This window comes from Macrotis lagotis, chromosome 4, assembly GCF_037893015.1.
Source record: "Macrotis lagotis isolate mMagLag1 chromosome 4, bilby.v1.9.chrom.fasta, whole genome shotgun sequence".
Lineage (NCBI taxonomy): Eukaryota > Metazoa > Chordata > Mammalia > Peramelemorphia > Peramelidae > Macrotis > Macrotis lagotis.
Genome location: NC_133661.1, coordinates 878,298 through 905,865, shown reverse-complemented (window position 1 = coordinate 905,865; position 27,568 = coordinate 878,298). Strand labels below are relative to the sequence as shown.

At 48.1% G+C, this 27,568-nt stretch overlaps 1 protein-coding gene across 1 annotated transcript in view; it reads left to right on the top strand.

Moving 5' to 3' along the window:
• The window catches only part of ADGRA1 (adhesion G protein-coupled receptor A1), a 260,938-nt gene that overhangs the window by 214,684 nt on the left and 18,686 nt on the right, over positions 1 to 27,568 (top strand). Inside the window, 2 exon segments of the mRNA XM_074232112.1 lie at positions 72 to 195; positions 6,488 to 6,633. Coding sequence (XP_074088213.1) covers positions 72 to 195; positions 6,488 to 6,633 — 270 coding nt within the window.

The following is a 27,568-nucleotide window of genomic DNA, read 5'->3' as shown; positions in this document are numbered from 1 at the left end:
TCAATATTCACTGAGGCACCATCCGCCACCAGCTCGTAAGACACTGACCGGCTTGCCTTTCATTCTCACAGCACGATCCGCATCAGCCGCAAGGGGTGGCATATGCTTCTCAATTTCTCCTTCCACACGGCCCTCACCTTTGCTGTCTTTGCTGGGGGCATCAATCGCCCCCAATACCCCATCGTCTGCCAGGCCGTAAGTACCCAAATTTCTCTTCATTTTTCCCCAGAAGTTCAACTCTAGGGCATGAAGGGCACTGGGGATGTACCCCAATGTCACTGGTGCCATTTGGGGGCCACACCTGTAGCTCACCCCATACCCAAAGCCCCTCTCTCTGCAGCTAGGTCTGGACTGACTGCCCACTCTAAGGCAAGGCTTCAGACCCTTGGGCCAGGCTGCCTCCCCCCAGAAGCCCCCTTGTGGGAACCCTGAGGCCATGCCTTGGAGTCTGCCTGCCATCGCCCTCAAGGGTCCTAAAGAGCCACTGCTCTCTGCTATCCTTCACCAGCATTCCCAGTCTGAATGACCTCCTTAACCAAGGCAGTTTCCTCTGGCAGGGTGGGTCCCAGAAAACATGCAATTGAGACCTGGAGCCCAAGGTGACAGGAGAAAGCTGACCTCCCGGCTTCCTACCGCCTCCCCATTTATTCTGGGGCGGCCCCTAAGTTATGTCCTTGCTCTGACTCCACGAGGGCAATGCTCCCCTGCCATCCTCACTCTGCATCTCTGCCTCTCCCGGTGCTCTCTGACTTGCTGTCCTTCAGTCAACAGATGTTGTTAGCCACCTACTGTGTGCGGGTGCTCTGATACAAAGACAGACAAAAGCCTGTCCCTGCCCTCCAGGAGCTCCCAGTCTAATGGGCAGCGACACATAAATCTAGGGACCATGGTGGGGAGGGCAACAGAAGGAAGGAGAGACCAAGAAAGGTTTCTGGTGGGCCTTTGGGGTAGGAAGGAAGCCAAGAGGGAGGAAGAGGCAGAGAGTGTGTGCAGAGTCCGGGCTGGATGGGGAGGAGAGCCTCACCTCATAATGATACTGAGAGCAATAGTGGGAATGATGGAGGGAATAGTCTGCTGCAAAGGAAGGCACAGAGAGAGGGAGATCAGGAAGGAGAGGGGCTGCTGTGAAAACTTAGAAGAGAGACCATGTAGGGTTGGGTCAAGATCGTCTCTGACTCTAACTGAGGGGGAGCAAAGGACAAGGTCATGGGAATGGCAGTGAGAAGGCCCAGACTCTCTGGCCAGTGAGAGCCTCTCTCACCCTACTCTTGGGAGGGCCCCCTCCAAAGGTGGGGCTGCTTTGTGGGTGCCCTCCCCAGAGCCGGACCAGTAGCAATCAGAATCTAGTCACTGTGTGAGCTGAGTTCATGTAATGGCCAGGTCATAGCAAGCTTCCCTGGCCCTGCTAATTATGGAGGCAGCTAGGTGGTACAGTAGATAGAGAGCCAGGCCCAGACTCAGGAAGACCTGAGTTCCAATCTGGCTGCTGACACTTCCTAACTGGGTGACCCCGAGCAAGTCAATTCAGGCCTCAGTTTCTTCATCTATAAATCCCAGGTTGTTGTGGGAATTGATGTGACCGTATCTGTAAATCACCTGGAAGAGTGGCAATGTCTTCATTCCTCACCCCCTGAAAACAGAAAAAGGTTGAGATACTCAGAAAAGAAAGACAGTGTTTTCCTGATAAATGAGAGGCTGGCGCTGGAGCCCGGGAATCACAGAGAAGCAGTAAAATGGCTTGTTGGGTTTCTCTCTTGCTTGGCAGTCAGGAGTTTGGCTCCTGCACAGAGCTCTGGGGAACTCTGCCTATAACAGGACCCTAAACTGGGGGAGGGCTGACTAAGGATCACCCCCCGACTACCAGAGTAGCGTTGGCCCTAGGAGCCCAGACAGAACCTTCTGAAGGCTTCCTGAGTCTTGCAGGACAGATGGCCCTTTGCAGAATTGGGGGGAGGAGGATAAAAAGAAGCTTTAGGAGAAAGTGGTTTGGCCTGACAACTTCAGGGTTGCTGGGCTCCTTCCTAACCTTGGGAACCCCTCAGGATGGGGGTCCAGGGCCAGGACGGCTTGGGGGAGTGGAGCATTCTCTGTGGTGGGACAAACAAACCTTACCTCTCCACCCTGGGCTCATCTGAGAGATTCTAGGGCTCAGTCTCCTGTGTCCAGTAGTTGGAGCCCCCACCCCGCCCCGCGCCAGCCCTGTCTGCAACCTCTCTCTAATTTCCAGCTCACAGGAAGCTGGTACATGGAGATGGTGGAAGGGGCCACAGTTGTTATGGCAACAGAGGGGCTAATTACAACTATTAGGGGACACAATAAACACCACCAGATGGTCATCATCAGAGCTCTCAGGAGGGGAGCCGGCCTTCCCCCTTGTGCAGCCTCCTCCCTGCACAGAGTCCCCTTTATTCTGACTCCTTCCTGCCCAGCCCCAGTCTGGAGACCTCACTCAGCTCTGCGGTGGGGGGGACGGGGAAGTGGCCCAACCTTCACAGGGGTCTTGACTCCTTAGGCTACCCAGAGACATGAGGGAACTGCTGCCCCCCCCAAGAGAGATCCACCCAGCTGGGCTGAGATTCCCAGGAACAAATGTGTCCCTTCCCTTGTGGTAGTCCACTCCCCCTCGTCTGAGAGGTCTGGCCAGGGCATCCCAGGAAGCAGAGTCACTTCACTAAGTGGCCTCATCTGGAGACAAAGCAGACCAGCCTTGTAGTCGGTCATCATTGGGCTGGGCTGAGGCCCTCCCCCATCATGTGCTCCCCAATTAGAGCCACGTTGTCCTTGTCACTGCAGAATGTCAGACTACCGCCTCAAAGGTTACCTCATCTTGTAGAATCAGAGGAAGCTCCAGATGCAGGCTGCGTAATTAGCTCATTCAGCCCCAATCACCGTTTCCATAGTAATGAAGACCTCTCCTCCGGGTCCTGAATGTGACTGACGGAGCCACTTTATCAGGGTGCAGTTACATGGGTGGGGCGGTTTCGGGGGGCTGACTTTCCAAAGGGCCCCCTGGGCATCCAAGGGCCCATGTCCTCACACATGTTTGCCGAGCCTAACTCAGAATGTGACCAGGGACAAGTGACAGTACCGACCAGGCTGGTCAGTCTGGAGTCTTGTTCCAAGGACAAGGCTGTCCTGATCCTCCAGCCTGGAGGCCAGCTTGAGCTGACTGGCTGGTCATCTTCCCGGAATTGGAAGGAAGCCCTCCGCAGACGGGGAGCTCACTCCCTCGGGCGCAGCTCTCAGGAAATCGTTGACTGTGGCCAAGTCTCAGTCTGCCTCCACACCTTCTGCTCACTGTCCCCAGACTGCCTTCTTGTCAGAAAAAGTCTTATCTATGCCCTGGCCACTAGGAGGTTCAGTGAAGAGAGGGCTGAGTTAATCCTATCTCGAACACTTCCCGGTGGTGACTTTGGGCAATCTCTGTCTGCCTCAGCTTCTGAAATGACAGGATTGGGCTCCATGGCCTCAGAGGTCCCTTCCAGCTCCAAATCTGTGATGTGTCATCTCTATCCCAGGGCCTTAGGCTTGATCTAGCCCCACCCCAAAGCCTGACCCAAAGCCTCTTCCTACCACAGTGCAAGAGGTCACCCAATTACCACCACCATCCCTGGGTGCACTGGCCCAGTCACCATCCCCGGCCAGGACTCCCTAAATGCAAAGTTGCCCCTCCTAGACAGCAAGTTTCTCCTGGGCCCAGACCACTCTCCTGGCCTAGGGTCCGCCTAGCTCCTGACCAGGGCTCAGTCACTGCTCATTCATTCATTCATTCATTTGTTCCTTCAGACAGCCCTTCAAACACCACCATCTCTCCATACCCCACTCTTCCTTTCTGGAAGCTAAAAGTCTTATTGACCTCAGCCCCCAAGAGTGACCCAAGAAAAGAACACCTTCCAGGAGAGGCTCAAGGCCCTGAGTTCTTATCCCGCTGCTCAGGCTTACTGTCTCTGTAGCCCTGGCCTTCATCAGCTATAAAATGGGCTCTGATCTAAAGCCATGCTTTTCATTAGAGCAAGCCTGGCCCTGGGTGCGGGGAGCTGCCCCTAAACTGGAGCCATCGGAGATGGACACAGAGCAAACTAGGCAACCCTCAGGTCTGTCCTCCCTCTAAACTTGGGACTCACTGATTGCTGCAAAGACACCTTCAGGATGTCTCAGATCGAACTCTGGGAGCTCCAGCAGTGATCATGAGGTTATGTAGGAGCTAAAGGTCCCTCTGGGAGAAGGGAAGAGATGGATACCTGAGGCAGCCACACTGACCCCTGAAAACCCTTCCCCTGGTGAGGGGAACTTCATGGGAACATGACCCCAACTGCCAGCAGGCCACCACCCAGAAGCTCCCTTGTCGAGACCCCCACAGGGTCCATACAGAGCCCACATAGTGCCCATACTCATTCACATCCAGGACAGAAGCACAGATACCCACCATCTTGGGGGAGAGGATCTTGATGTTCCCCCATGCACCCAATACCTTCCATGACTGGTGCCCACATGGAGGGTAGATCAATGATCTGCACACCTCCAGTTTCCCAGCCATAAGCCTTTTGTTTCCACTCTTCCTAGCTCAGACAGCTGGGCCCCCAGCCAGGTCTCCTCTTCCAAGACATGACTTCCAATCCATTTTGGCATTTTCTCCTTCAGAGGTCAAGAGGCCAGTGCTCCTGTGCCAACCAGACTCTCTGAAGTCCCCTTCATTAAAAGGCAAATGACAGGCAGATGCTCTGCCAGGAAAGGCAGATCTACTCACCAAAGTCCCCATCTTTCAGACCTATGGCCCAGGCTGCAGGAAAGGAATGTCCCAAGAGGGGCAGGATCCAGATGTGGTAACCCACTGAGCTGCCCTGGTGGAATCCAGAGGTTGGTGGGTAACACTGCCCTGCCCTGGTAGGATCAGGAGGTGGGCCCTAGCACTGACACACACTGATGGAACCAGAATATGGGCAGCCACTGTTCCACCCTGGAGGAATCAGCAGGAGGGCACCCATTGCCAGTCTTCATCCTGTATCTTGCCTGAATCTGTAGAACCTGGCAGCAGAGTTCTTTGGAAACATTAATCACAGGTGTTTCTTGTACACCTTGAATCTTGCAAACCACTTTACATTATGGGGTCTTATTGTTAGGAGCAATCATCTCTAGTTTGTCAGGTGAGGAAATTGAGGCACAGAGCCTGTAAGATATTTTCCAGACATCCTCAGACTCCCATTCCAGCACTGCCTTCACTGAAGAATCCACTCCAGTCCAATAAGCATTTATTTAGCACCTACTGTCTGCCAGGCACCTACTATCTACTCATCTGGGGCTACAATTCACAAAAAGAAGGCCCAACCCTGCCCTCAATGGGGGAAACCCCATACAAAGAGAAGCAGGATTCCCAGGGGGATGTGGGGCATCTTGTCCTGGGGAGCTGAAACCAAGCCCAGCAGCCACCATTGTGCTCTACAAAGGTGGGGAGGGGGTGCCATTGGGAGGAGCTTGGTCCTGCGCTCCAGGATCCTTTCAGAGGGGCCAGTGAAGGGTTGGGTCTGAGAGGGATGTCTCTGGGGCCTTGGAAGCAGGCAGGGCAGCTGGTACAGAGGAAAGGCTGCCCCACTTGTCCCTGGGCTCTGCCCTCCAGGAGAGGGCATGTGGTGGGCACTGTTGGGCTAAACCCAGGGTTGCAGGCACATCAGCATTCTGGGACTTCAGGAGGGACAGTGGGCAAGACAGGAGAGAAATGGGAAAGCCACTTCACCTCTATCTACCTCATTTTCCTCAATGATAAAATGAGGATAATAACAGCACCCATATCACAGTGCTTGGTACAATGCTTGGTAAACAGTAGGCACTTAAAGGTTTATTCCTCTTCTCTTCTGTATGTCATAGACTTGTCTCATACTGAAGAATATTACAGGAATCCTCTTCTCTCTCCCTTTATAGGGTAGATGCCTGGGCACACTTTGGGTGGATGGTGGGGCCCTAGTCACCCTCAGGACACACTGTCACCAGGGTCATCTTAACCATCAGAATTCCAGAGACCACCCTCTGTGGGCCCACAAAAGCAGCCAGGACCAAAGTCAGTTCTGGACCTCCTGGCCAGCCCTTAGTCTGTCCAGATGCTCAGGCCTTGTCCTCTCCACCTAGACTAAAGATGCCCAGCTGCTGGGTGGGTCCCCACAGAGGCTGGCTCCTGGGGGCTCAGCTGGCCCGTGACCCAAGATCACCTGGACTCATTCCCTGGCTGGGCCAATTGAGTCCACCACTCTCCTGGCCTGATCCTTTCTAGCCTGGAACCTGGACTAGGGGCAGAGGCTGGGCCAGGGCAGAGGCTGCTCAGGCCCTGTTCAGCAGGTGAACTGCCGGCCAGTCACCTTTTGAGGCTGCATCCTCCAGGTCCTGAACTCAGCAGTAACCTACCAGGAGAGCCTTGAAGCAGTCAGGGCCTAAGTATCCTAGCGGGTGCTCCTTAACTGATGGACAGCTGGCATTGACCTTGACCCTCCTCCCCCAGGTTGGAATCACGCTCCACTACTCCACCCTCTCCACGATGCTGTGGATCGGTGTGACCGCCAGAAACATCTATAAGCAGGTGACGAAGAAGGTGCCCCAGGGCCCAGGGGGTGAGCAGCCTCCATACCCCAAGCAGCCGTTGCTCAGGTAGGGACTGTCTGCGTCTATCTATCTCACACTCTTAGTCCGGTGGCAGATGCTCTGGTACCTTCCAGGCTCATGCCCTCTGATGGACACTTCAGAGCTGGCGATGACATTGGGAGACCAGAGCCAAAGGAGAGGGGCAGGAAGCTGGTGAGAGGGGCTTCAGGAGGGCCTCAGCAGGCTCTCAGTGGCTCCTTTCCTTAGGCTGGCATCTCCCCAAAGACTCCCATGGTAGCTTCAGGCCCCTGCTGGTCAGCTCAGGCTAGAAGACCAAGAGAGTCATTATCTCACAGTGCCAGCTCCTATTGGTTGGTAAAGGGTTTCTTCACCCAGGTGTTCCTCACATCCATAAAAATCCCCAGCATCATTTCAAGCCACTGACTGTGTCTTCTTCAGATCTTGCCAAGGACATGGCAGATGGACAGTGACTGGAAGCATCAAGGCTATCCTCACTTGGAGCCTCAATCAGAGAATCCCCAAGAAAACCAGGGTTTGATCCTTGAGACTCAGGAGGCTTCCCAGTTTGGTGGGTGGTCCACATGGTCCGCACTTCCCCAGGCTGCTGGAGCCAAATTTCCCTGGGTTTAGCTAGACTGGGCCTCTGGCAGCAAAGACAGAAACCATCCAGCTTAGTATGACTGAGCAGCAAGGCTACATTCTGCCAAGGAAGACTTCAACAAAGTCCAACAAGGTGTTGAGGGATGGGGAGGTAGGTGGGGTGGGGTACAAGAGAGGGTGGGCTGAGCTGATCGTCCCAACCTGAGGAAAGCCACCCACCCTAACATTAGCCGATGCTTTGGCTCCTGTGGCCCTCATTACACTTAGTCACCTCAATCTCAGGCTAGAAGTTGGTACTTGACTTGCCCATTCCACTCAAGTTGAAAGTCCACATGCTGCCCGACCAGGCCCGATGCCCTTAGGGTCCCTGAAACCCTGGAGTTCCAACCAGGAGGGACTCAGTCCTAACTGGAAATCATGCCATCTTCTTGGGAAGATCATTTTCATGCTGCACATTGATGCTTGAGAAGCCCTTCATGCCCAGTCAGCAAAGAAGTGGTGTTTGACCCCTCCTATGAGCAGGCAGGCATCCGGTTACTGGGAAGGCCCCCAAGGAAATGGCTTCTGGTAGCATCCATTCTTTTCATTGTTTTGCTTTGAAACATTGCTGACTTAGAGTCTCTGAGATGATACTTGTCAGAATGATCACCTCCCAACATACCCCCACTTACCCAATCCATAGTGTTGCTTCTCTTCCATGGTTCCCATGAGGCTCCTCCATGGGACAGCCATGAGTCAGGGCCAGAAGGGCCTCCTGATCACCTCCTGGTCTGAGAGGAATTGGACAAAAGAGAAATGTGGCACTGTTGAGTCCATGCAGAAGTCAAGTTAAAAACGCATGGGGGGGTGGTATATAATGTGCCATTCCCAGGCACATTTTCAAATCAGAGTGGATGCTTGAAAGTCCCCACCAGGACCTGTGACCACAAAGCTCCATAGCTTGGGATGAAGAACCCATTGGACTGAAAAAGAACCATCTCCAGGCACTGTTCATCAGTAACCACCCAGCCTCCTGCCTGGAAGAAATGGAGAACCTCATTACCCTTCTCATCCCAGCTCTGTGTCTGATGGGGCTGCTCTGAAAGGGTTCAAGCATGATACACCAGGCCTGGTCATGTCTGCTTGGCCTTATCTCCTTCAGAAGTCTACTGGACTTTTGGGGACATGGAGTAGACTCAACTAGTAGCTATGGGAGCTATGATGTTTGAGTCAAGGCAGGGGGCAGGGAGTAGCCACATCTCAGCCCCTGACCCTGGTTGTTTCTGCAGTGGCCACCTTTGTCCCCACCTTGGGTCTCCCCCAAAGTTGGATGATCCCTCATTTGACAATGATAAAATGTCCAGGTCAGACCCCAAGGATATGTAAACTAATTGTGTCCTCCAGGGCTCCCAGTGCAGGGGAGGGAGGGGTAAAGACCAAACACTAACCCTAGACTTCATTTTACCAAAAATTCATGGAAAGTTTCTACCCCCAAGGACTGAAGGTAAATGCCAACAGACATTAGGGCTTCCCAGCTAAGAACAGCCTCCCTGCAGCCACCTGGCTGGTGACCTGGTCTTCTTCATCCTTGCCCTGAGGCTCAACCCTCCCCTTCTCAAAGCTCTTCCCTGGCTCCCTATCACCTCCTTTAGTTAAGTCAAGCTCTGGTCCCACCTACCTCTGCTGCCATACTTCACATGACTCTTCCCCATGTACTCCACCAAACTGAAAAGCTTTGTTTCCCAAGATGAACCTTCCTCCCTGTACTTTTTTGTCAGTTTTTAGGGGAGGGGGGCAGGATGGAGCAGTGGGCAGCACTCTGACCCTGAAGTCCAAAGTCCTGGGTTCAGATCTTGACTTTGCCATTTCTCACTGTATGACTTTGAACAAAGCATTGGGTCTGGTTCAGACTCCTCCTTGATGACTCAGTTCTCAATCTCAGATTCTGGCACCCTGATGTCCCTGGGCCCATTGTGCCCTCCTGCCCACTCTTTAGTTGTGGAACTGCCACCCATCCCTCAGTCCATAGCTCAGAGGCCAGGTCTCCTTCTCCAGGGCGTTTCCCTGATCGTCCCCCTCAATTGCACATTAGTAAGATCTCACCTTCAAAAGAAGGCTTTCCTGGGGCAGCTAGGTGGTGCAGTGGATAGAGCACCAGCCCTATAGTCAGGAGTACCTGAGTTCAAATCTGACCTCAGACACGTAATAATTACCTAGCTGTGTGGCCTTGGGCAAGCCACTTAACCCCATTGCCTTGCAAAAATCTTCAAAATAGAAAAGGGCTTTCCTGATGTCTATTGGTTATTTCCTGGTAGGTGGTTCTGTCTACAGCTGCTTCTGCCACAGCTGAGGGCAGGGACTGTCTCTGTCCTTTCTTTGTACCCTCACACCCATCACAGGTCTGGCATAAAGTAGGAGCTTCCTAACTTTGTGTTGACTGACTCTCGGAGTGTATGACAGCTCTTGATGTGCCTGTCTTGTTCCCCTGCAAGACCAGGCACTCTGAGGGCAGGGGCAGAGTTTTATCAAATGGTGTGTGCCCTCATCCCCATGTACACACACTCAGCACAAAGGTTTGTGCCCCTAATGAGCAAAAGAATGAATTCCTCTAGGTCCCACCAGGAAGGCAGTCCTGGCAAGTTGCAGACCAAAAGCTGCTGTAGAAACATCCACCTGGCCTGAGCAGCCCATGGGAGGCAGGGAGTGAGCCCAGACCACTGCCATGCTTCTCCACCCCCCCCAGCCAAGGGCACCCTGGATGCCCTTCCTCCCAGGGATGGGCTAAGGTGGCAACAGGGTTCATATGGAGTGTTTGGTCTTGCTCATGGTTAGAGTCAAGCTCTCTGGGGGCACTGTCTGTGGGTTCCCTTGGGGCAAATGCCTCGGCAGCTTTAAAGGATGAAGAGAAGACCCCTTCCTGAGGGTCTGGTCACAGGGCTGCCAACATTCAGGACCTTGGCAGCAGGATGAGAGGATGACTCAGTGGAGGGCTGATGAGCTTGGAGACCCCCCTTTCACTCGGGCCTCAGACACTGCTCCTGGGTGGATCCCTCAGTTTTTTTCTGAGAACCAAATCAGTGGCTATTTGGTCAAGGAGGAGCCAGAAACTGCAGGAAGAGATTCTCTTTCCTTTTCAGTGCTCTCAAGCCCACCTTATGAAACCCCCACTGCACAGAGCTGGGGAACATACAGCACCTATGAATGAATGGATGAATGAGTAAATGAATGAATGAGTGAATGAGCAAATGAATGAAATGCAATGATGAAGTAACCTATGCCTAACAGTGTGCGCTAAGAGTGAGGATAATACCAAAGCTGATGGTGCCTGCCCTCAGAGAGTTTCCATTCTACAGAGGAGACAATATGCAAAGGCACACAGTGGTCTAGGTCCAGAAATTTAGAGGCAGGAGGAAGGAGGCCTCAGGGGAGCAGATTAGGAAACCCCATCCAAGAATAATGGCAGAGTTGAACTGAACTAGGAGTGGGTAAACAGGGTCTCAAAGGTGTGGAAAAGTAGCCTGGACAGTGGAGTCTAAAGCAAATGAAGTTGAGCTTCTCCTGAATGAGGGCTGAGAGATATAGTCATCTGCCAAGGTGGGGAGTGGCATAAGGAAGGACTGGTAGGAGGAAAACAGACAAAACAGACAAAAATAATCCCCAGGGTTGTGAATGAGAAGTGCCATATACCCCAGACAGAAGGTTGTCAATGGAGGACAACCCTGAGGACTGAGTAAGGGGTCCTGGTAAACAGAGAACCCCAGCAGGTTCTGATGTCTCAGTCTGCAGCAGTGTATGGGCAAGGCCAGAAAAGAAAGATGCAAAGTGAAGAGGATATGAGTGGACTTTGATTCTTTGAGCTACCCCTCCTTTGTGTTTTTGTGGCTCTTCTCTCCTTCTCCCTCCCCGCCCTTCCCTATCAGCCAGTTCCTGAGATGTTCCCCACATGTGAGCCTGCTCCGTTTTGACAAGCCTTTCTCACAGTATTCTGGTGGCTGCTGAAGGGGCTGTCACCAGCATCATGGGATAACGATGCACCATCCTTCCCCCATCAAGGAGCTTAAACAGTAGTCAGCTACTTATTAACGCACCTCCTCCAGAAGCCTGGCTTCAGTTGATCCCTCAAGCAGAGAGACAGGCTGTGCTCTGGTTTTCCTCCGTTTCAAAGAGGACACAAGGGACATGAGGCCGCTCATGACCTCCTTCCTTCTCCTGCTTCCATTAGATCATGAGGGATACTGAAAGTGAGAGCCAAGACAGGCCACAGGTTGTTGACCAGGGAGGATGGAGAAGTGAACCCTGGTCTCATGACCCTGGTGACTAACCCTAATCTGATTTGAGCTCATGGATGATTTAGACTTTCCCTAGGCCTTGCTGACCCTGAAAGAAAGACATCTGGGAGGTTGTGTTGAGTCTGTTGGCACTTCTCACTTAAATGAGATTCCACTGTGGACTAATGCAATAGAAATCACAATGTTGGTTCCATAATTTAGCTGGTTGTAAAATTGTAAGCTAGTTTTTTGTAAGGAAGAGACCCAGAGAAAATCATCTTTGGGATTTCTCTTTGATCTGGTTGCGGATAAACCTTTTGTAGAGCCAGGGTGACCATTCATTCCCAATGACCACACTGTTTTAAATGGATCCATGATGCCAAGGGGCCTCCAAAAACCCCATAATCACTGAATGAAATAATTGGGGGGTCCAGTGACTCTGAAGCACCCCTGAGCAGGAGTCTCCTCAACCCTATGCCTGACAAATGGGTATCCAACCTCTGGCTGAGGATCTCCAAAGAGGTTTTCCATTCCATTTGCAGATTGCTTATTAGAACATTTTCCTTCAATGAAAGAAATAACTGGTATTTGTTTTATTTTGAAAAGTACTTTATTTGTGTGACCTCTTTCTGACCTACAGCACAACCCCAGGAAATCAATGCTACCATCATTCCAATTTCACAAATGGGGAAACTGAGGCACCCAGTCATTTACAATTTGCCAGATTACCCAATTAGTATGAGAGATGGACTTCAAACTCAGACATTCCCAGCATATAGCCCATCCATCCTTTGTGCCATGCTGACTTCTTGCAGTTTAAATCTGTCTTTTTATATTTTCCCTCCACTGCCTCTCGTTGCTGTCCTTAGGGCTAAATGAATGAACCTAATCATTCTTCTCTGCAAAGAGATTGGGTTAGATGTTCTCTGCAGCCTTCTACCTCCACTATGCCATGATCCTACATCCTTACCCTCTGTTTCTCCATCCGTAAAATGAAGAGACTGGACTGGTTGCTCTCCATGGTCCTTTTCTGTGCCAAACACTCCTCAGTCTAATGCACATGACAATTGGCTCTAAGTAACAATGGCAACCTGTAGGAAATTCCAAACAGCGAGCTCCCTGGCAAATCAAAACTAGCTGGAACATCATGATAGCCAGAACCTAACACACTCCCTCCTGTTTGTACCTTCCTTTCTCTGTGACTTGTTCAGGAAGTCAGTTTTTATAAACCTATTGACATAGGTTGTTTTCCCACAACTTACTATGAGATCAGAATCTATTACTCCATAGTAACAAAGTGATGAGTTTCCTAGACTGGTCCATAATCCACAATGGAGTGATAATGCCATCATATTTCTGAAGGGCTGGAAGTGGAAGCAAGCATTCCTATCTTCTCTCCCCCTCCTCCATAACTGTGTCTCCATAACTGGTGCCTTGCCCCCATCCCCAGAATTCCTGCAGCATGGTCAGCAGGGAAAGGCCTCCTCACAGGCAGGGGCTCCCTAGCCAGGGGCTCTAGTTAATCAGGAGAGTTGGGATGGGAAGGGAGCAATGTCAGAACAACCACACCCCTAGGATAGGAAGCCTTGGTGGGAATATGCCCTCCCTGATCTGCCTGCTCAGATGTAGCAGCTTGTCTCTCCTCTTTTTCCTTAGAGGAATCACTATTAATATTTATAAGTACTATTACCTACTATTATAGATTCTATAGCTAGAAGAAATCTTAGGGACAACTGAGTCTGACCTCTTTATTCTACCCATGAAGAAACTGAGGATTTGTCTACAAACTGAGGATTTGTCTAGTTACTCTTGGGACCATGCCTCACAAGGACATGGATTTCAGAGAGGGGAGAAATCCTCTGATTCCAAATGGACAGATAAGGAAATTGAGGCAGCTCATAGGGAGGAAGGGATGCCCCCAAAGACACACAGACAGTAATAGTCAAAAGGAGATTTGAACATAGAGCCTTTTTCTCCATATTCATGTTCCAACTTCTTACCACCATGCCCTAGCAGCCCTGATAAGCACAGTTGATTAAAATCCACCACAACAGAGCTGGTGAGGTATTTTTTGGTTTCTTCTTGTTTTGTCCCTGAAGGTTTGGGTGAAGCAGCTCTAACCCAGGTAAGCCTGGAAGCTTCCTTGCCCAAGACCAGTCTTTCTTCCTTCATGACATAGATTTGGGGATGAGGGTCAGGAGCAGGAGCTTGAACCCCTCCCAATGGGAATTCGAGTAGTCCTTTGGCCAGGCACTCAGAGGAGAGAACATGGACTGGCTACCTCAGCCTCACCCAGTTAGAAACAGCTGAAGGGAATATGGGAAACAGAATCCTATTTGTCCACTATAGTAGAAGTCATCCATGACCAGGATTGGGGTGGGGGCATCTCCTGCCATATCACACAGAATTCTTCAGACAAAGCAGAGCCAATGGAAAGGGGGTATTTGCCAAGCAATTGCAAAATGTTTCTGCTTCTGGGGAAGGTCTGCACCTCAGTATGTCAAGAAGACCCTCCAAGGGACAGTGTCAGAACCTGGAGGAAATGGGGAGAGCTAGGGATTCACCAGAATGTGTCTTTAGCATCTTTTGCATTCTCTGTGGAGTGAAATGGACTATCTTCTCCTCATTATGCTCCCTAGAATTCCTGCCTAGCCTGTGTGGACTTCACTGACCAATGTCTATGTGGACCTAGCCAAACATGAACTATATTTGGAGATTTTTCTGGAGTAGAACTGCGTGTGGCATAAACAAAAAAAAAAGACATATGGTCCTTTGGGGTCAGTCTCAGAGAACAGACCTGGCCTATATGAATAAGTGAATCAAGAGGGAAAGAAGTAGGTGGCCTGATACCACAGTTTACATACCTCGGGTTCTCCAGTTGTAATCCAAATTACCTCAGATCCCCATTCTTTCTTGTGAGCTCTGCAAAGTGAGGCTATGTTCCATCTTCTGTAGACTTGGTTGGACTCTAGAATCAGAAGAAGAGCTCAGATGTAGCATTCTCATTGGTGGTCCATGGTTATTTCTCTTCTGCAGTGTGTGATGCTCTTTCTGGCCAACCAAGTCTGCCAATGTGCCCCTTCATCTACCCTATGCCTCTCTACCTTGTTCAGGGTGGTGGCCAGCTAGGCTTGGTTCCATGGAAGTGCTAGAACCCCATAGAGCAAGTCTGAAAGGATATCATGAGTTTGTCAGGAGTTTTCTTCCTTCTCAATCAAGCAGTAAGGACTCTCCTCCTTACTCTCCCAAGTCATTCACATCCTGCCCTGTAAGTGGGAGGGTGGGACCCTGCAGTAGCCTCTCTTGAATCCCTGAAGAGAGCAGAAGCAGGGTCTAGCATACCAGAAACATCTACTAAATTGTCATCCCTGATCTGACCTTCTCAGCAAGCACATTGAGAGCCAAGGCAGTATTCACAAGAAGGAGTATATTTATATGCATATGTCCTATATCCAGCACTACAGATTGCCATCTCATTGCCAAGGGGGTCAATCTGGCTTGGTTTGGGCCCAGCTCTGAGTGGAATTTCACTGAGTTCTTTGTGGGTTCCTCTAACACCTAGAACAACCAATTCTGGGGCTGGGCTGGTATTTGTCCCTGCCTGGTTTTGTGACTTTTTCAATCAGGTCTTTTGTTTCTTCTTCATTTTTAAGGTGATCAACACTTTGAATGTAACTTGCAATTTTAACTGAAAACAAACCATTTTTCTAGCTCCTTATATTTGTCCTGGATATTTTATGTAGTATACCTTGTGTTTTTTGTAAAAACCCTTCATCCTCCCTTTCATGCAAGCTTGAAGGTCATCCAGAAATAATTATGTTCCTTATCTCAACAAAGGGATTTCCTTTCTCCTCATTAAAAGGACATCTGTCAGAAGCACTCAGCAGAAGCATCCATTGCTACTACTGGCCTGAGATTTCCCTGGATTTGGCAAAGGTTTCAAAAAATTGAGTGACTACTTCTGTTTTCTGTTGGGGCTCAGCTGCAATTGTCTTTTCTGTCACCAGAAAGATTTTTTCAGGGTTGTTTGTCTATGATATTGCAGCCAGCTTCTGAATCTACTTGGGGCTGGCTTGTGCCAGAGCTAACTGGAAATTTTCCTACTTCATAGAAGGAGAATTAAAATGGCATCCAGATCACTATTCCATATGTATCCCCTTGGGAAAGGACCCATGCTCTTGTCCTTGCCAAGGCCCTCTCTAGCAAAGTACACTTTCCATGTGTGATCCATGGCCCAAAGGATCTTGATAAAGCCAACTGTTATGGGCATCTTGCCTACATACAACGCCTTCGGGTGGAGATGGCTCTGCCAATACTCTATTGGTCAATGTGGATACAGAGCAGCTGACCTGGTTCATGGACTGGGAGGCTTCCATTGTCACCTGTGGATTCACCACTTTGCCCATTCATGGTTAAGTTTTTAATATCTCATCACTTTTTTCTTTTCACAAGTATGAGAATAATACCTGATACCCCTCTCTCAAGCAGGAAAAAGCCTCTGCCCCTTCCCTCTCTTACAATGGGCAGCAGGTGTGTTGTTCACCCAGCTGTCAGAGGATTGCTTTCTATTGATTGCCTTTTGGCCAGTCCCCAGCTTCCCTGGGGGTATTGCTGACTTCTTGCAGCCAGACTCTGGTAGACTCTAATCTTTTGGCTCCACAAAAGTCTCCTGTATACATTGTGTGAAGATCATCACCTTTAGCACCAAGGTTTAGGGCACATCTGGGAGAAGCAGTGTAGATTGGTAGGAATGCTGAGCTGGCAGACAAGAGGCCCAGTTCTGCTCCTTCTTGGCTGTGAGAGCTCAGCTTCTTTGCTTTAAAATGAGATGATGGGCCAGATAATTTCTGAGTCCCTTCTGTAGTTAAATTCTATGGCTGATGTGTAGAGAACCCAGTGGCTCCAGTGTGGTGCAAATAGGTTGTGGGTCTATCAGAGGATCTGGGACCTATGCTCAAAAATTCTTCAAAATCCCTGTTTCTCTCTGGACCAAAACAAAAAAATCTCCACATATTTCTTGGGTGTTCAAATAAACTCCAGATGGCTCCCTGAGGACTTGGCAAGCATTGAGCAAAGGTGACCCCCAGATAAAAGGTTTGAGCCTAGGGTTTTGATCTGGGACTGTGAGGTGATTTCTGTTTGGCAGAGATCACTTAGGAGGGATCCAAGGACATAGGGTACCTGGCCATTTATTGACTGTGAAATTAAGCTAGAGGAATAAGGATGTCTCCAAGTCCACCAAAAACCTTTCCTAGTATCCCCAGATAGTCTTTAGGGGTGTTTTGTAAATCTTCTGAAATGAGTTTATAGCTTGGTAAACCAAGACTGATGAAAATTAAAAGGAATTTCCAACTTTAAGTCAAATTCTCTCTGGGACAGATAATGCTTCTGATGAAAAATAGATGCTTCAAAGGCAGAAGAAATAGCTCTGGGGTCTGCTTTGCTTCCTGGCTAGTCTGTTTTGCAAAAAAAAACTCATCCCCTGAAAGTAAAGACTCTTTCTGGAGAGAACTGTCTGCTACAGGTGAGACTCTGCTATAAACAAATTCTTCTGATGAAGAGAAAAAGCAGCTCTCCGATTTAATGTGAAATTCAAAAGGGTTTAAGAGACATAGTTTCTGAATAATTTCATCACTTAATCAATAATGCCACAAGTTATTAATGAAAGGATGGTTATTTGACCATCCCTCTCGATCAAAGAGCCCCTAATGGTAGAGGGGTCGCCATTTATATGCCCTTCAAAGAGAAGGTGTTCCCAAGGGATGCCTAATCACCTCTGATTGGTTAATCAAATGGCAGGTAGACTCTTTAGGAGTATGAATTTCCATGCCTGTCTTGATAATTTCCATATCACATGTCTTGGTAATAAGGAGGATCAACCTCTTCCCAAGTCCTTTCTGAGTAAGCACAATGAACAGGGATACACCCATTAGCCTGAACTTAGAATTTCTTTTTACTGTCCAATTAGATATTGGCCAGGGTAAATCTCTAAGAGAGATTTCCCACACCAGTTGGTTTCTAAATAAGGAAGTAGAAAAGGGGGAAAACCTTAGTTCTAATACAATAATTAGTTATTAAATATCAAAGGGAACTATTATTTCTCACATTGATGACTAGATTGTAAAGGGTCTGAATCTCTGCCATAGAGCCCATTCTTCCTCTGGCATGAAGAGCTCACACCTCATTTAAGGATGATGGCTAATGTTCAGGAGCTGGGGACTGAGACAAACTTTAAAGCCAACACCCAGGGGTGAGACCAAGGGATCCCAGATTCAGAGGATGGTCTTAGGGATAGGTGACCCTGCAGCATCAGACATGTTCACTCTCCCTAGCCATGTTCTTACCTGTACACCTCTCATGCCTGTGTCTCTTCTTCCCCCAGTGTTATACATGGAGTGGAGGAAGACTGTGTCTAGGGTTATGGTGGGACAGCATTCAATTGTTTTCTTTCTGGGTCACTCCATTATATACTTTTTCTCTGAACTGTGTCATCTGACAGACTTATCTAAGTAAATAACTTGAAGGGGACTCATGATTGTTTTGAGTGGATGTGATTCCACAGAATACCTCGAAACTAAGATATGTTGGCAGTCAGGAGGTAGGGTAGGACGGCTTCCCAATTCTCCATCGGCCATACCTAACCAGGGAAGAAATGCCCCAGAGGATGAAGCTGCAGTCACAAAGAGCAGGATGTCTCTGGAAGCCAACTGTCTGATTTTTTTTCCTTCTTCTTTCCTCAACCTAATAAAAAAAATCAGAGAAACAAACAGAAATCTCCATACCTTCTAGTACCTTAGTCAGCCAAAGACATTCTGCTTCCAAGGCAAATGAACCTTCTTGGTGATGTTTTATGGGTGCTTAGGGGCTAATTCCCAATTTAGCTTGATGTAATTAAGTCCTAATTTGGCAATCTATTTTGCCCTTTCTAATAAAGTGCACCTAAGTCGTTTCTGAGGATTTGAGCATCTGCTATGAGGTTCTTGGTTTGGTTAAGATTTGTTTTGTTCTTCATTTGGAATTAAGAAGAGGTGGAAGTCAGAAGACCATTGCAGTCCCTAGTTAGGATGTCTGAGCTAAGTGGAACAAAATCACTTCCCACCTGCACTGAGGCTGAGGAAAGGGAATCCCAGGGATCTCCCAGATGAGCACTAGTACCTGGGTTCTAAGCTGTGAGAGAGGAATGACAGATAGGTATGCTTAGGATCCCCATCTTATGCCTAAGAGATGAAACACTTACCCACAGTCGCATAGTTGACAAGGGTCAGAGCCCAGGCTCTTCTGACTCCAAGTCCAGTGCCTCCCCAAACCTCCTGGCTACAGTGGCCTCTACAAGCCTGTGAATGAGTCCACATTTGCAGCTAAGCAACTCCAGCTCCAAGTAAGTTGACTTCATGAGTCTCATCAATGATATGCTCTTTAATTCCAATGTTGGGAGGAGAGGGGCTACTACCCTTCCCAGAACCTATTCCTTTCAGCTAGGATGAGCTGGTAGAGGTTGCAGTAGAAATAGGTTTGGTCCAAATGGAAAGTTTTTCATTTGGTCTACTCATAGCCTCCTCCAAGGAGACCATCCCAAGGTGACAGCCAAACCCAACATTTCTGGTCCAAAGACAAGGAGGAAAAAGAGAGAAGCCATTTCTTTGGCCAAAAGCTCCCCATTACCACACTGTTCATTAGGCCTGGAATTGGCCTGGCTTTACTGTGAAGAGCAGAAATTTGGCATGCATCCTAGAATCAAAACTGGTTAGTCCCATTCCCAGGGACAGCTTGAGCTGGGACCTCATAAACAATCAGTACCCATCTGAGAAGCCCTCTGGTAGTGCTTCTTCCTGCCTCTCTGCCATCTTGACCTAACCATTATCTGATTTCTCTAAGATCTGTTTTCCTCGAATCTGGTGCATGTCAAACCATTCACAACTTTCTTCTAAGATGGAGGGATTATAAATTCAACTTTAGCAGCTCCATCCTTCTTAGTGAATCTCAAGTCACATCACGTCAATCAACAAACATTTATTGAGAGACAACAATGTGCCATATAGTAGTCACAAAGAAAAGCCAGAAACAAAATAGTCTCCACCCACATGGGGCTCCCTTTGATGGGGGGGAGGCAGAAAGGGGGAAGGAGTGCCCTCCAGGTATGGAAAGTATTGGGGATCTCCCCTCATTTATTTCTATACATTCTAAAGAATGAAATGATCATTAAGGTAAATCAAGAAATCCATGACTGCTCTATTTCATTTTATTCTGAAGAGAGTGAGCTCTGGCAGACATGGGGATAACTGGCATTCCCCCATCATTCTGTAGACTGCCTTGAAGGTGTGCTTAGAGAATCATCCAAGCTTGAGATGTTCCCCTCATGCCTTGTCTCCTCCCTCCTTGTGTCAGTGCTTAGGCCTCCATGAAGGCATCACTTTTGTTTCTGTCTCTGCACTTTCACACAGTTGTTCACCTACAAGATTACCCTGGGTCCCAGATTTGCTCACATGAAGATGCTTTCCCCATAGGTGATTCCACACCTCCAGTCCCCACCTTTTACCTGCCTGGTTTCTCTGGGACCTTTCCAAAGGGACAGATTCCAGGTATGCCTTTCATCTGCTGTCTCTAGAATCCTGACAAAGTTCATTTTGCTTCCTGGTGTTGGCCTCTCTGGTTAACCCTGCTTGTACATCTGGGTCTTGATCTTCCTGAGGCCCTGACTCCTTTCTTGAATGCTACATCTCCTCTGATGTTCCACACATCGAATCTCAGCATCCTTGTCTATCAGTTGTACCTTCTTCTCAACACTGTTTTTCTCCTCTGAGATGTTTATTGGCCGGGGCAGACCCCAGTCACAGAAGCCCCACCTGGGCTTTCTCTCTGGGGCTTTGGCCTCTCATTCAAAGCTTTGGAAGTCTTTTGGCCAGAATATTCATGCCCGTGTGAATCTTCAGAAACCTCTGCCCTTGCACATCTCTGAAGGTGGGAAATCAGGTTCACTACAGGGAGGCCCCATCCAGCTCCTCCATCCTCATCACTTCTCTCTTTGACCCACCAGGCTGCTTTTACTCCAGATCTCTGGGCTCATCCCTTGCAGAACATATGGCTGCTTCTTCCTAGGGATCCAGCTCTGTATCTGTCTATCTCTCTCTGTCTCTGTCTTGTCCTCTCTCTGTGTGTTTCTTTCTCTGTCTTCTCTCTCTCTCTCCCTCTCTCCCTCTCCCTCTCCCTCTCCCTGCCCTGTCCTTCCCTCTTTCAAATGTCCAAACTAGAATTCCTTGTCTTTTCCTTTAATGGCACCATTTCCCAGTCTCTGCCCAAGTTCTCACCCTCACAGAATCCTCTTCAATGCTTTCGTCTCCCTCTCCCCTCACATACCAATTCTGCCTCAACATTCTCTCTTTTCCATTGGTTCCCTTCTCACAGCCACCATGTTAGTCTAAGCCCAAAGCATCTCCTGCCTGAATCATTGTAGTAGCTATCTCCTTGGACATCTGGCTTCCATTCTGAAGTATTTCCCACCCTACAGTCATAGCAATCTTCCCAAAATCCAAATCTGACCACTCTCCTCATCTGTTCAAGACCCTTTTGTGGTTCCCCATGCCTATAGACTAAAATACAAAATTCTCACCTTGGCATTTGGAGCCTTTCACAGTCCAGTCACTAACTTCACTGGACTTATTACATATTGTTCACCTTAGTATGCTCAATATTCTGGTCAAGTTTGTTGGGCTCAGAGCTAGGGCAAATGTGAAATCTGGGTCTGCCCTTTCTGAGCTCAGTGACTTGGGAGAGCAAATCAGAGATTTCCTGGCTAGAATGTCCTGAGTCAGACAGCATTAGAGAAGATGACCTAGGCTTAAGAAGATGCAGCCCTGGCCCAAAGGAGTTTATCCTGCTCTCAGATTAAATTCTGACTAGGAAACTGCCCCTACATTTCATTCAATATCATAATTAGAATGCCCTTCAGGCCCTGCTCTGTCCCACCTTGTACCCTCCTAGAAGGGGAGTCTGCAGCTGACCAACAGGGCAGAATACTGGACTTTCCATTCTCCCCCAGGACAATGGGACCTGTTTCCTAAAGAGACCCCATGGTCTTGATGAGGGCCTGCATTTACAGCCACCACTTCCAGGCTGGGCTCTGAGCTCTGGATTCAATCCCTCTGGAGCCCCTTTCTTCCCTAGGTTCACTATGTCCTTCACAATTGGCTGCAGTTCATTTTATTATGTCACTGACTTGCCAGTCTGTTACTGTTTAAAGTAATTTACGTCGGGACCATCTGATTAGAGTAATAGCTATCATCCCTACATCTGTCCCTCCTCATAGCCCTGGCTTTTCTGGCCTGGTACTGCCTGGAGTGGGGGGAGGGAGTCTAATATCCTGGCTTTGGGGAATAAAAGGCCCATTGCCCATGTAGGATCTTCTCCCTAAAAAGATCATGCCTATATCACCACCAATATGACCCAATCCTAACTCAGAGCTTTGGTTCTGGAAGGTAACTTTGAGTCATAGATCTATGGTCTATGAAAAATTTCCATTTCCTTATCTGGAAAAAAGGAGATGAACTAGATGATCTCAAGTTGAAGAGGCAGGAAGCTTTCATGTCTGATGTGCTGGATGGAAAACACAAAAGTCAGGCTTCAGACCTTGGCACATCACTGAACCCATCCAAGCATCAGTTTCATGATCTATGAAGTAGGAGTAATGATTCCTCTGGTGTCTGCCTCCTAGGGTGGCCATGAGGATCAAGTGAGAAATAGCTTTCCTCCTCATTTTCATCTCGTTCTTCTCATCCCTTTCCAGGATGCTTAGAATTGGTCCTGGGACAAATCCCTCCCCTGTTATCCCTTTATAGCTCTGTTCTCTGGGCTCTTGCGTGGGCACATATAATAATGGCTTTGTGAGGCTGAACAAAAACATTTCAGTGGGGTACAAATTAACTGGGACAGAGTCACCTCACTAAATTTACTGACTTATGCAACAAACCTAACAACTTTTTACATCTTCTTAAGAACTTATAATAGCTGATATCTCTTCTATCTCCTGCCTTGGCAGTGATCATTTTGTATATGTGACTCAAGATTGGGATACATAGAAACCACCCTTTCCTCACCTTGGCTATTCAGTGGACCTTTGACAAGTGGCTACTTTGTCCATATCTAATTTTAATTATAGCCTATACATGTATTCAGTGGGGTGTAAATCAGACAAATTTGTAACCTAGGGCATGAGGTAAGATCAAGTGGTAGTATTTCAAACCCTTTGGGGAATTTTAAAATCATGAAACAACCTGATTTCTTGGTAAATCAATATCTATACCCATAAATACGGGCAGCTAGATGATACAGTAGAATGAGTCCTGGGCTCAGAATCAGGAAGACTTTTCTTCAGCATCTACCCTCAGACCCCCTACTAGTAATGGTGGTCCTAAGCAAGTCACTTAATCTTGTTTTCCTCAGTTTCCTCATCTGTAAAATGAGTTGGAGAAGGAAATGATAAACCACTCCAGTGTCTTTACCCAAGAAACCCCAAATGGGATCATGAAAAACCAGACACAACTGAAACAACTGGACAACAACAAAATTATCTCTAAGTGAATTTATAAATATGTGTTGCTGTTCCACCAGCTTCAAACAGCTTACATGCCCCATCTGCCAGGCCCCTCTGCAGGTCTCTGATTTTTGTTTCTGAGGATTCATTTGACCGTTTAATGGCAAGAATTTGGTAGTTCTTAGTAGTTTTTTTTTTCCTATTCCAATTTTGTCCTTGTGGATTTGAGTAATCCTTAAAATGGTTTATTTCCCCATACCAACTGCATGTAGTTGTCAATGAAATATAACTTGTCAGGATGGCTAGGTGGTGCAGTGGATAAAGCACCAGCCCTGGAGTCAGGAGTACCTGGGTTCAAATCCAGTCTCAGATACTTAATAATTATCTAGCTGTGCGGCCTTGGGTAAGCTACTTAACCCTATTTGCCTTGCAAAAACCTAAAAAAAATATAACTTGTCCATTTTTCCTTGGAGAAGTATCCATTCTTTTAAAACCACAGGATTAAAAACTCAACAAAAGACTGATTAAATGTGTGTGGGCTACAAGCCCCAGAACACAACAAGCAGAGCTTCCTATATATTAGGAAAGCCAGCTCAATCTGGTTTCATTTGGTCAAGGTCAGCCATTCTGAATCAGCTTAGTTTTAGTCAGAGCACCCACACATAATCATTAATGTCCCCAAATTAAATCAATTATTGACCATTCCAAGTCATCCATATACTCCTGAAGAAAGATGGAAGTCTGCACTGCATAGATTGAGTGAGCTTCCAGAAACTGGAGCCACCTGATTAGCACACAGGACATTGGGGTGGTGTGTGCTACCTTTTAACCTCACATGATCTGGGTTTCTGCTGTCAGCACTCCAAAGTTGGAGAGATCTTGATTCCATACATCATTTGGCAATGGTGAGGATTTGATGGGTCAGCATCCATTAACAGCATTGTTCCAAAGTTTTATGGAGCAAGGTTGTGGGTGACAGTGTTGACTGTGGCAATGTCCTGTCTCCACTAGAGGTTATTAGTTGAATTCTCAAGGAAATTTTGGGATCTGTACTTAGAGTACCAGGATTTTCCATCTATCAGTTCATAAAGGATAGGGGTAAGATCCTTTCTACCAGATCATGTCTTGCTAAGTATTCTTCAAGTCTACAATGATGTGTTGTTCAATTTCTGCCATTGCCTTACATTCCTTGCACTGATAAGTCTGTCTGGGATCCTTAAGGATAACCCTTATGCAGCTTCTGGTGGGCAATGAGTTCATCCTGAATCTCCCTCCTAAACCCTGCTTTTGCAATAAAACAATCCATGTGACTTGGCCATCTGTTCAGTGCTCTCATGTAAGTCTAGAAGGTTGGTTGAGTTCTTGTAGATGTCACCTAGGATGCACCTTTTGATTCTCTCATTTGGATTTTGGTCATTTCAGAGGCTCTATGCAGAGTTGAACCATGTTGGGTTACACTTGATAAATCCAACAGGCTGAGTTTGTTTTCAGCTCTGGTTTACTTATTTCAAAAGTTTTTCTCTAGGATTATGACCTGAGAACCTTTTGACAAGGAGGGGTTAATCTTCCTCAGACTGCTTAAATGTTACAGGTGCCACATATGGTGAGTGTTGTGCTGGACTTGGTTAGGATTAATATTATTCTTCGTATTTGCTGATATCACTATTGCCTCTCTCTCCAAACTTTAAAATCTGATGGCTCTTCTCATTTAGTCCCAGATTTGCCCTAAGACTATGCCAATATTCCAGAGTCCCCTTGTATCTGGAGATTCACATTGCCTAAGAATCTAAGAATTTAGTCACCAATCTGTTTTCAGGCCCACAAGAGATTATATGTTTATTTCCCTAAAAGCAGGGATAGCTTCCCCATGAGGGAGCATCCTGACACTTTCCTTGCTCATTAGGTTGTCCACCTCAGACAGAACATTCTTCCAAGTCAGCCAAACACCCTGAAGCAAGTAGTTTCATAGGCTCCTGGTTGTCTTTGGAGCTGTTGTATCAAGGTTCCAATGTGAGCAAGCTATGGTGTGGCTGCTTGTACCACCTTAGGGTACAGGAAGCTGAATACAACTCATACCCTGCTAAGCCAGAGTCTGCCTGACTTTGAACCAGATGTTGAATGGCAGCAGCTGGAAGGTTGCCGTGTCACTCTTGACTGTGGGCCCAAGTCCTGTAGGCTCCTGTGTGGGAATGTAGACCATGGCTCACACAGAGCCAGACTGAGCCCCAACCACTCATTAGACAGGTTATCAGACACTCAGAGGTGTGTGTGTGTGTGGTGTGTGTGTCCATGTGTTGGAGGTGGCAAAGGGGGGAAGCTGTGCTGCTATGATGGTGATGTCAGTCAGGGAGGAGGACAGTGATCATATTGCTGTGACATGAGAAGATCTTTTTTGTTAACAATGACAATTCAATCAAATAATTAGTATTGGTGTTCACACCCCTATTTTGCCAATGAGGAAACAGGTTCATGAGATAAAAGACCATGGGTCTATGGTCTCCCAGTTAGCACTAGCAAAGCTTTTATCTTCCTCTTTGCTGCACTATGGACAAATCTGGATGGGGAGTGGGGAGTCTGAGGTCTCTTCCGGGCTATGCTGACAATTTGCTAGACATTCTTAGGCAAACCCTTCCTCACTCTGGGTCTGCCTGCCCTCTTGTGTGAAAGGAAATTGAGGGTGGAGTGGCTAAAAGGTTCTCCGTGCCTTCTTCCTGCTGACAGTCTCCTCTTGTAAGCCTCAAATGCTCCCTCCAGTGGCCAAGAGGTAGATGGATCATCATTAATGGCCCCCTTGGGCCCTGCCATGCCCAGCATCAGCCAGACAAGGTCAATGGCCCACCTGTGAGGAATTCACCTGTTCTGCCACCTCAGGTTGTCATTTTCCAAAGACCTCCCTCCTCCATCCTTCCAAGGATGCTTCTCTCCCCACCTGCTGGAAGAGAAGGAGAACCGGTTACCTAGGAAACACATCCCCTCAGCACGGCCGGTTGGCTGCCGCTTCCTTCACCTTCCTTTACCCTCAACCTTTCCTTGGGATGTCCAAGGCTTGCTTCTGAAGGATAAACCCATTTAGTTGAGAGGCAGAGAAAAAAAGATGAAGCTAGAATCATAAGGACAGATTCAGAAGCACACAGGCAGAAGAGACAGAGACAAAGAAGGACAGGACAGACAGACAGACCCACAGACATGGAGATGAAGAAACACAGAAACAAATAGTCAGAGACACAGAGGCAGAGATAGGAGAGGAAGAGATGAAGACAAGAGCAGAAAGGATACACAGAGACAGGAAGAAAGACAGACCTACTGCCAGGCACAGAGACAGAGAGAAAGAGAGGCAGGCAGAAACAGAAAGGGAGATGAAAGATGACTTTCTTGTTTTTTAAAAAAAAAACAACATATAGAAATGAAAGTCATTCTCCATGTGTGGCTCTCAGCTGAAATGGCACCAAGGGGCAGGCTCCCCAGATGTAAATCAGAGCCTCTGCAAATCCTTCCCTGGAGGACTCCCCCCACCCAGCTCCAGCTGGGTATCCTACCATCTATGTTCTGGGGAAGATTGTGACATCTGGGAATTTGCAGAAATAACACTAAAGGTAAAGGTAAAAGGAAAGTGGTGTGGAGCTGTTCCACAGCTGAGCCTGTTCAGAGTCTCCTCTTGTTGGGTTCTGCACCCAGTTTCTCTGGGCCTAGTTTCTCTACTAGTTTAGGGTTGGCTCTTGTTCCATCCACTTCCAGCCACACTGTGGGTGATTGGGTCATGGATTTTCCTGAGGAGCTGGTGCACATCATCACTGGTCAATAGGGACTTTTGGATGACCTTGACTACCACAGGGAGCCCCTCTTGCTTTGAACTACACACAGGGCTTCCCCCAGGGCTACAGCAGCTCCAGGAGAGCAAATGGTGCCCATCAGGGCATGACTGAGCAAACACAGACCTGGGGGCAGAAAAAGTCTAGTGGGCAGAAGACCCTTCAGGAGTCAAATCAGTGGGGCAGCTAGGTGGCGCAGTGGATAAAGCACCGGCCCTGGAGTCAGGAGGACCTGGGTTCAGATCCAGTCTCAGACGCTTAATAATGACCTAGCTGTGTGGCCTTGGGCAAGCCACTTAACCCCATTTGCCTTGCAAAAACCTAAAAAAAAAGTGATCAGGAGTCAAATCAGCAATAAGCATAGCTGGACCTTGTGCCCCTCTGCCCCTCTAAGTAATTCCCAATGCTGTGAAGATGGGAAAGGGGCTGTAGAAAAGCATTTGGGGAAGTTCCCACCCTTCTTCCTTTTCATACTTTCTTAGAGAGATCTCTTGCAGTAAACAGAATCCTCCTAATACTGAAGACAGAAATGCCACATGACCTCCATCAATCCAAATAACCTAGCTTGGTCATGGATAATTGGTAAGGAAATGTTCAACCCTCCTGGAGGAGCCAAGGACACCACCATACACTTGAGTGCTGACCCTAGAGTCAGGAAGAAGTTAGTTCAAATACAACCTAAAATAGTGCTAATTATGGGACTCTGGACATGTCATTCTCCTAAGCCTCAGTTTTCTCATCTAGAAAAGGGGATGAGACTGGCACCTGTCTCCTGGGGTGGGTCAGGGTCAAACCCT